Source organism: Jatropha curcas, chromosome 10 (assembly GCF_041381405.1).
Source record: "Jatropha curcas cultivar XTBG-Jc1 chromosome 10, XTBG_Jcur_1.0, whole genome shotgun sequence".
Taxonomy (NCBI): Eukaryota; Viridiplantae; Streptophyta; class Magnoliopsida; order Malpighiales; family Euphorbiaceae; genus Jatropha; species Jatropha curcas.
The window spans coordinates 4814829-4824746 of NC_143160.1; the positions used below are offsets into that span (position 1 = coordinate 4814829).

Consider the following 9918-nt stretch of genomic DNA (forward strand, 5'->3'; position numbering starts at 1 on the left):
TTTATATTATAGATACAATAATGGAAGTCTTGTCGGTGTAGTAATGGTTTTTTACCATGGAACCAAATTTCTAAATTAGCTATCATTAGACATGTAAATATATAAAGCATACCAATTGCATTTGTCGGACCTCGTTTTTTGACCAAAAATGTCAGGCTTTCCAATTTTCTGACCAACAAAAATCTGGTACATGTCTTAGTACTTCACTCCTTTTCTTTTTCTTTCTTTCACTTCTGTTTCCTTTAATTAGAAAGTTACAGCTTTGTCGGCATACTTGTATAGTGGTACAAGTATTAAAGTAGAAGCACCCTTAAAAGCTTTTTATTTCAATTTTGTTCTTCCCATCAATGCATTTTTATGTTCCATTCGTGTAGAGATATTATTTTTTTTATATAAAATTATATTTAAAATACCGTTTTTCTTTCCCTTTATTGTATTTTCGCATTTCCATGGTCAACAGAAGTAATAATATATAGAAAGCATTTTAATTATGTTTTATTTAATTTTGCTTTTACTTTTTTTTTTTTTTTTTTTTGACCTTTTTGCTCTTTAATAATGAGCTTTGTTTGACTTGCTTATCTCCCTCATGTTATAACAATCAGTACTTAGGGAACAAGAGAAAGTGTTAGATGAGATTAGACAAATGATAAGTATGATAGCTTGCCATGTTAATCTTTATTATCCCATTGGAACCTAAATTTACGGTGTCCGTTAAAGCTTGAATTTCCACAACTTTGATGTAATACTAATAGGGTTAATGCCTATTATATCCATACCTCCGTTTATTTCATCTATCAACAGTACTACTGCTATTATTATGTCTCCTCATCTTATTCTTTTAAAAAAATACTCTATACTCAATGCTCGAACTTAAAATATCTGATTAAAAGAAAAGAGATTTTTGTCGTCTCATTTTAACCTTAGGAAATTATTATATTGTACTGTGATATTGTGCTATAAGAAGTAGGGAGGGATAAAATCTGGGTCTCACCACTTACTATTAGACTACATATCATATCTGAAGCCGTTTTTGTTTGGTATAAAGGATAATCAGTGAAGCTATGCCCAGCTGATAATAACGTTAGAAGAACATACACTGATCAATTTTAGTAGGAGCTACATAAAATATTAGACAGGTCTAAACATAGAGTAAATTTACTGATCAATCTATATAAACTACTTGGTATAGACCATGTTACTCCAAATTTAATGGTGGCGCAGACTTTTGTTTCCGCTGTCTTAGGTACGATAGTTTGGAGCAGCTTTTTCCTTTTTTTTTTTTTTTTTTTTTTTTTTTTTCCTTTCAAATTTGTCAATTAATTTACACACCGCACTAGGCACTATCTATCTATCTATCTATCTCTGTACCGAGTACCAACCCCTTCCTTTCTCTTTCTCGTGATGTAAACAAAATGATGATGATTGTGATATTTGGTTCTGATGATGAGGAATCTCTTGTTCCCTTTCCTTTTAGGTATCTTTTGCACATGCAAAATTTACAGTCAGAAATTGTTCTGCTACATTATTATATATACTGAATGCGTTTTGAAGTTTAAACTAACCAACCCTAATCAGAAATCAAGCTAATAACTAGTTGGAACTTCATTCATAATTAATACCAATAGTAGAATGAACGGAATTGAACTGCATTCTCAAGCAAAATTTACCTAATACCATGGGTCCGAGCATTGAGATAATATAATAAGGCCATTTACATAATTATTCGAACAAGGGCAATGTCGAGCTCTGCGTTTAGGACAAGGAAGGCCATTTTGTGATCACAATAAGTGAAGAAAGTCACTAGAAGGAACTAAAGATGATTGAACATATTGGTAGTTTCTTGCTATAGAGTTGACCCTTGTGTGTTTGCCTCTTCTAATATTTCTCTTTCTCTGCCTCTCTCCAATAATTGAGAGGACAGTACAGCCAGCCAATTTTAGCCTTTTGGAGGGACTCGCAAATGCATGGTGGGGACTCAAGTAGCAGCTGTATGATCATATGCTAAGATATCAGCATCTTCGATATCAGTATTGGCCCAGATACTCTTGTTAATTAAAATTCTGCCACCTCTTCCAAATTTCACAATCAAAACCCTATCCCACCTCTCGTACATTATTCACTTTCAATTAATTAATTTTATTGTTTAATGTTTGTAAACTAATAATTAAAGTGCGGGTTTTTTTTTCTTTTTCACTGTGTAATAAGTTTTTGATCCAATAAAAATCAATTGTCTTGGAAAAGGACAGCCATGAAAACATCCTTGTAACTACACATAATCATGATAATTAGTTATACAACCAGAGAAAGAATTAAGACCACAAGATTAGTTTTCACTCTAGAAATTTTTAATTACATTATTTCAACTGTTCAGGTGGAAACAAATTAATACACCAAGAAAAAGAAAAAGAAAAAGAACGAGAAGAAACACATATTAAATCCAAAGAAAATATCAGCTTAGTGTTAACAAAAGAAAAAGGAAGGATTTTTTAAAGAAAAAATTCCCACACTCCTGTACTATCAACATCTCGTGTATGTGTTTAAAGAAATGTAAAGAGAGGTAAAAAAAGAATGAATTTACAGTTCATATCTGGTGGAAAGCACCAAAATTTGCTCCTGTTAGATCTTCTGATAGCGACGTTAATGGATAGCTACTGAAATCTACTGAATTCTGAGTATGAATTGACCCTTCTTGCCATGGACTCAGTTTTAATTCTTCCGTCTTGTTTCCATTCACCGGAAACTGAAAAGTCGATGACTCGATTTTGTTATCAGCATCCCATGAGAAACCTGCATTACTATTCATCTGATTGTATCCTGCTGTGTAATTGCATATATTTGAGCTGTTGCTAGAGTTCTCTTTAGCCTCGCTCAAAAACATACAACTCAGTCCTGAAACTGAATTATCAGAAAAATCTGTCGCGCCCATGCTTCCATGATCGAAACTTGTTAGACTTGGCATTGAAGTAAATGCAAAGTTCGTACTTGTTTCAAATTGATTTTGATTGAGACCTGAGTTATACCCATTTGCCGGGAAGTCGAAGTAGGATAAAGGATCATAGGCTTGTTTGTTGATATTGAATTGCTCTCTTGAAGAGCAAGTTTCTGTTAATCCGTTATCATTACTGCTATAGTAAGTGGCAGTTTCGTTGATAAGAAATGTCGGTTCCTGGGTTGCGAAGCTTGAGTGTACTGGTATTTGCAGAGATGCTTTATCTATACAATTCTTTTCTTCTTTCACTTCTTGTACTACTACTTCACTTAATGGCTTGTGAGTTGATGGGTCTATTCCTTGCTTCAAAAGCTTCTTCTTCAAGCAAGAATTCCAGAAATTCTTTATCTCATTATCCGTTCTTCCTGGTAACTGTGCTGCAATTTGAGCCCACCTGCAATTTCAAACCATCAAGATTTGTTTTTTTTTATTTATTAATTAATACCATCTCTCCATTTCTTTTACCACAAAAATTAATCCATTACTAATATTTATTTATATAAATACCTGTTACCCAGAACTTCATGAAGCCTGATTATAAGATCTTCTTCTTGCTGTGAAAACATTCCTCTCTTAAGGTCAGGTCTCAAGTAATTAATCCATCTTAATCTGCAACTCTTTCCACACCTTTGCAAACCTGCAAGAATAATCAAACAGTAAACTTAATGAAAATTATGATTTTCAAGAACCAAGATTAATTGAAACACCTAGAGATATTAAATGAAAATAATAATATACATATATTTACCAGCTAGCTTAGGAACAGAACTCCAGCAACCAACACCAAATCTGGTAATGTAATTGTAGAGCTTCTCATCTTCTTCAGGTGACCATAAACCTTTCCTTAATTTTTGCTTCAAGCAGCAAGAATGCCTTCCCATTTTTTTTTCTTTCTTTTTTAGCCTTAAAGACTATACAATGTTACAGAGGGAACAATGCAAGCTTGCCAAATGAAAACTTGAAGCTTCCACTGAGAAGGAAGGTCACTGCACAATTTGGACATATATATATATATAAACAAAAAATTATATATATATTTGTGCCTGTATATAGAAAGTATAAGAAGTGGGTATAAAAATATATTATTTATTTTCCTATATCGAATGAGAGGAGAAATCAAGAAACGTTTTTACGATGATTTAAAGAGAAGAGGACTAAATCATACTTAGAAATCAAGTTATGGAGAGAGAGAGAGAGAGAGCTGAGGAAGGTGAAGCAATCAAGTGGTTTTTACGCAAATCCGGTACTGCTTTTGCATTGGACTGGATTGGTTTTTAAGATATCTCTATCTCTAGAAAATTAAAAAAAAAAAAAAAGTAAATAAAAGGGAAATTTTGTTTGATTTAATTTAAATTAGAATATCTGTCAGTTTACAGATTTGTGTCCTGAAATAATAATTATCTAATTTATAGGGGTGCCTTGTAAGTCAAACCTCACGCTTGCTATATATTGATATTAACATTTCGTTATTATATTTTTTATCCAGCTTATTTTGGAAAACTGCAGACTTCCTTTTAAGAATTTGTAAATTTCAATTTGACCCTTTTTCTTTTCTTTTTTTCAATTTTCATCAATCAAAAGTAGGTCAAGCAATTTAAGCCATCAAATAGAAGAATCTCACTGTAAGCAGTCTAATGCATTGAATTAAATCATGTAAAAACTTTGCATTTCATTTTTACAAATATAATAAAATAATTACATTTTAAAGATATTTGATATATATATATATGTATATAAAGAGGGCCGACACTATAGTGCTAAAAAAGAGTGGGCTCCATGCATGAATAGTATATATTGACTCTACAGGAAGGAGAAGTGGAGAAGAATTGAGGACACAAATATTAAAAATAGTTAGATTGTTTCGTATGAGTGAGATTATAAATTAAATTTCTAAAAATTAGTTGGGATTATTTCGATTGTACTAAAAGGAAAAGGATTCTTTTCAAGTGTCGTACACATATCATATAAATTAGTTGTGATATAACAATCGTTTCGATTGTACTAAAAAGAAAATGATTTTTAATTGACAAAAAATGTTAAAAAAAATGACTGAACAATGAACTTAGGTAATATATATATATATATATATATATATAAATCAAAATCCATGCAACGCATGTTCTAAAAACAATTCTTTTGTTATACAAAAATAAAAAAAAAAAAAAAAAAAAAATCTTTTGCTAGTAACTTGTACTTCCAATTACTTCAGCCAAACAAATTAAATTAGAAACTACCCTATTATATACATTTTCTGACCTTTTCTTCCCCAAAAATATCAGTTAGCCGTGAAAAGGTTAATGAACAGAAGAGGCCAAAGGAAAAATTTTAAATTTATTTATAAATCCTAAAATGAGATTAGCATGGTATATAAAGATAATCCTAAATCCAATAGGGTCTTAATTCCAGAGTCACATCGAAGCTGAAAACGGAGCCGGAGACCCACTTATGACATGACCTTACTTTATTTTCATGCCCATTAAGCTGCGACAGCTTGTTTATCGCAATCTTAATAATGCAATTAATGTATCTTTCTTTTTTTTATTCCACGTTGGATATACAAATATAAATTCAATTAAACACAATCAATATTGCCATTCATCAAAATCAATTTAATTGGCCAATATTGAATGTATCTCACAATGAACAAACTATTTTTTTTCGATCTGAATGATTCAATTTTATTGATAAATAAATCAATAAATAATATTTTTTTTTATTCGCAAATGTATTTCTACTCTTTTTTTTTTTTATATTAAAAGAGAAAGATTCGAACATAAATCTACAGTCAGGTTGTACATGCATCTAGAAATATAGTCTATTTTTGTATTTGGACTACTTATTAAAATTTTGTTTTAAAAGCAATTTAATGCAAAACACATGAATGGAAGGTCTAATAAAAGTCAGAATTGAACAACAAAACAAAGACATCTAAAGCGTGCATTCCATTGATATTTAAAGAAGTTGAAAACAAAAGCAGCTCTGTTAGGCAACACCAATATTTTCTTTTAAACCAAGCAATTTCATGCAAAACACACGAAAACGAAATATACAAAAGGAATCACATTTTTTTTTTTTTTTAATTTTCACACTAATACGACTCCCAAATTACAATTCAAAAACAAACAAATCTATATATAAAATGTGCATGTCATTCAGATTTAAACAAGTTCAAAATAAAGAAGCTCCATTAGGTAACTCAACTACCAAAACTCAAATAGAAAAAATAAATTTAAAATATAGCTTTTTTATATTCTTAAATTTACTAAGGATCTGTTCGGCAATATTAGTTATTTTAATTAATAGTTGTTAGCTATATTGTGTTAGTTGTTAGTTATTAGCTTTTATACAATGATTGTTTGTGCAGTGGTTTAAATTATTATTTAAAAATAATTATATTATCAATTTATAAAAATTATAATCTCGAATCGTATAATTAATAAAAATAGAATTTTAATATGATTAAAAGATTAAAAATTAGCTCAAAAGATGATAATAATAAAAAAAAAATATACAGTCCAGCGGACAAAATTCAAAACGTCTCCCCCTTTATATTTTTGACCAGACAACTCCAATAATTTGCCATCCAATAAAATTAGTAATATTTTCCAAAAGCCTTTGTAGCCAATAGAAATTGAAATGGAGCTCCAATGATTGGAGCCATTGATGAACATATCCATAACCGACAGTACATAAATGCAAATAAATAAAATAATTAAAAATAAAAAGTATTGGAAAATACGTAGCCAGCTTTACACACCCTATCAGTACAAGTCCTGCCCTAACTTTTATTTGTCTCCGTCTTTGAATATTTTTTTATTTAATATGAAATGACAATGATACCATCCTTCGCGGCTCCACTACTTCTGCGTGGATCTTGCTCTATATTTCATGGATTTCAATTTTTATAATTTTGATAATATATATATATATATATAATACATTATTGAAATGAAAAATAATGATGGGACATGGAGATCTTGGGTCACACGTGAAAAATTACTTGTCGAGATGTGATTGCCTTTTAAAATAGGTTAGTTGTATTTTGTATATGCATCCAAATAAATAATATTGATCAATTATTTGTTAATTAATATACTTAATTTAGAAAAGATACATTTAAGTACAAAACTCATCAAAAAATAATATTTAAATAATATGTCTAATCTAGTTAATTAGAGAAAGCAAATGGGATTATCATTCAATAATCATTATTGAAAATGACTTAACTCTAACCACATTTTTAGAGGCTTGCTAACTTTAGAAATTAATTTCTTTTACCATTCTTAGTCGGTTTGCTAATCTACAGTCGTTTTTTTTTTTCACCGATTCAATCACTTATTTATATGTTAATATAAATATATTTGAATGTATGAAAAATCCAATTAATCGGAAAAATATTATGTGTATATAATAAAGATAATTCTTCATTTTGAATAATATTTATATTGAAAATGACTGGAAGCTAAGAGTTATGGTCTTCATATTTTTAACGGATCATGAAAGATCAATCAAAAATACGTTATTGGACAAATGGAATCAATGAGAAGTAAAAATAAAAACGAATTCAATCAAATATGATGAAGCATGTAAATTTTATCATGGATGGGCTAGCAAGTCCTCTCAAACAACCATAGAGGCCCATTTTTGAAAGCCCATTACTTCTTTCTTCCTTGCAGGATGCAAAAAAACCTAATTAAGCATGGAAAAATTAAGAGATTAAACACATCTTTGCATGTAAAATTAAACTGTTCTTAATATATTGTTTCTAAAGATTGCATAAATGTTGTTAGGTTGTCAGAGTTTTTTTCAGAACATAAAGAGTCAAAAGAAAATTCATTAACTGTTTGTTAAATGTTTTCCATAATTGAGTTGTGATTGAGCAAGTCTGTCTGTTTCGTAAGTATTTTCACATTTCCTTTGATTTTTCTGGAATGAGCTAGATAATGATGAAAAACTTTCAGAACCATGTATAAAATAAAATATTATCAGAACATTTGAGAGGGACGTTGTATTGGGGTTGGTGAACCTCACCTCAGCTTTGAAAAACCCATTGGGGGTATGTATGTCTTTCACCGTCAGCATAATATAGGATCGGGAAGGGATCCACTAAAATGTGGAAATCGCAATCCGACGTGGCAGGTGGGAACGATGAAAGGGAAGCAGTACAATGTATAGAGATATTATGTGGTCGATTCATTTCAGTCTCATCAAAGTCAGAAAGTCTGCAAACCAAATATTATAATCTACAAAAAATAATCATCACTCTGTCTTCGACTTCGGTCCTCAAATGGAAGACCAGAGAGGTTCCAATCCTTTTTTTATTTTTTATTTTTTTATAATTAACTCAGATATATTTTGTCTCCGGGAAAGACTAAGAGAATGATTTTTCTTTATTGCAAATGCATGAATCTTGATTCATTTAATTTATTGTCAAAGGAAAAGATTTATTTTAAAAAAATAGAAATATAAATGATTTTTTATGCCTTTGAATTTTTTGCTTGAAGATCATTTGACTTATAATTTATATGATTTATTTATTTTGTTAGCATATAGTAATAATATAATTTATAAGTGGAAAATAAAAAAGAATAGATCGATGTTATATAGGTGATGGTGATGGGCGTGGATCCTATAAAGGGATCGTCCTTTTCAGAGAGTCACAGTCACAATCAACCAACGATAAAGCTTCCTTTTCAAGAGATGATCATCACTTGATAACAGTGAAAGTAAAGCTTTGGAAAATCATTTCTTTTCCTTTATCCTTCCCCCAAATCATTACCTTCTTTCTCTGCTTCTGCCTCTCTCCATACCACAAAACTCGATTTATATTATTCATCTTCCCATTTCTTCTCCCGACAATAGTTTCATAGTTTGTGAAATAAATTCTGTACTATCAAATGTTTGATATGAGAAAATAAAAAATTATCTACAAGAAAGAATAATTATAAACCAAATATATGTGTCATAGACATTGATATATGAAAAGAAAAAACCTCTTATGAGAAGAAACAATCATGAATCACGAATAAAATTAGTTTCACGTTTTAAAAAGAGTGCAAGAATTCTTGTGAAAACAAAAAAAAATTTAAATAATCAATGCTTAATCAAAATGGGTGATAAAACTGAAACTATTTAGAAATTAGCGCGTTGAATTTAAATTACATGAAAATTTTTCAACCCAATAGTCAAAAATTTTAAGAATTAATTGATCAAAAGGGAATTATATATGCATCTCATGGAATCATGGCCCTTCCTTCTTATGCAAGATTATGTATTTGTAGTTGGGATGAGTCTTATCACATAATTGGCATAGTTAACTTAAATTTTGGGCTGTCGACTCTTGTACTAAGATGCACAGTTAGAAGATTCCTTGAGCCCATCTATCCACTAGCTTTTAAGTCAAAAGTTGCAATTAGAGTGCCTTGAGAAGAAACCCCCTTCCATCGTGTAAGAGATAACCCTAATTAAAGTTTCGTGTCCCCAATTGATAACAAATTTCTGATTTGACACCAATAAAATTTCCTACAAAAACTTTTTGGTTTTCAATTTGGTCCACATGCCCGCTACTTTCTAGTTTCTACCCAAATTTTCATCCATACTGAATCGATTAACATAGGAGGACATGACTTAACATGGGCGGACCCAAATGTTCGTGTGGGAAAAGATTTAGTGAAATTGACATTTACGAAGGCCGACAACATTTTGAACAGTGTTATTATAATTTTTTTTTTTTATGTATGATATCATAATAATTACTCGATGGAAAAAGAAATAGATACTTTGAACAACTATTATTTCATATTCATATTCGATGTACATCAAAATGTCAATTTAAGTAATAATTATCAATGTTAAATATATCAAATAATTATAAATAAACTAATGCAAATTAATATTTTCTTTTTGGAATTTACTTGTAAAAAATTAGC

The 9918-nt window shown here is 30.0% G+C and overlaps 1 protein-coding gene across 1 annotated transcript; it reads right to left on the minus strand.

Moving 5' to 3' along the window:
- Positions 1-2327: 2327 nt before the first annotated feature.
- LOC105640320 (uncharacterized) lies at positions 2328-4236 on the minus strand. Its single transcript, XM_012224603.4, has 3 exons — positions 3738-4236; positions 3497-3626; positions 2328-3383 (listed from the first exon to the last, which is right to left on the minus strand). The coding sequence occupies exons 1-3, from the start codon at positions 3868-3870 to the stop codon at positions 2582-2584; spliced, it is 1065 nt and encodes a 354-aa protein (XP_012079993.3). The 5' UTR covers positions 3871-4236; the 3' UTR covers positions 2328-2581.
- Positions 4237-9918: the final 5682 nt, after the last annotated feature.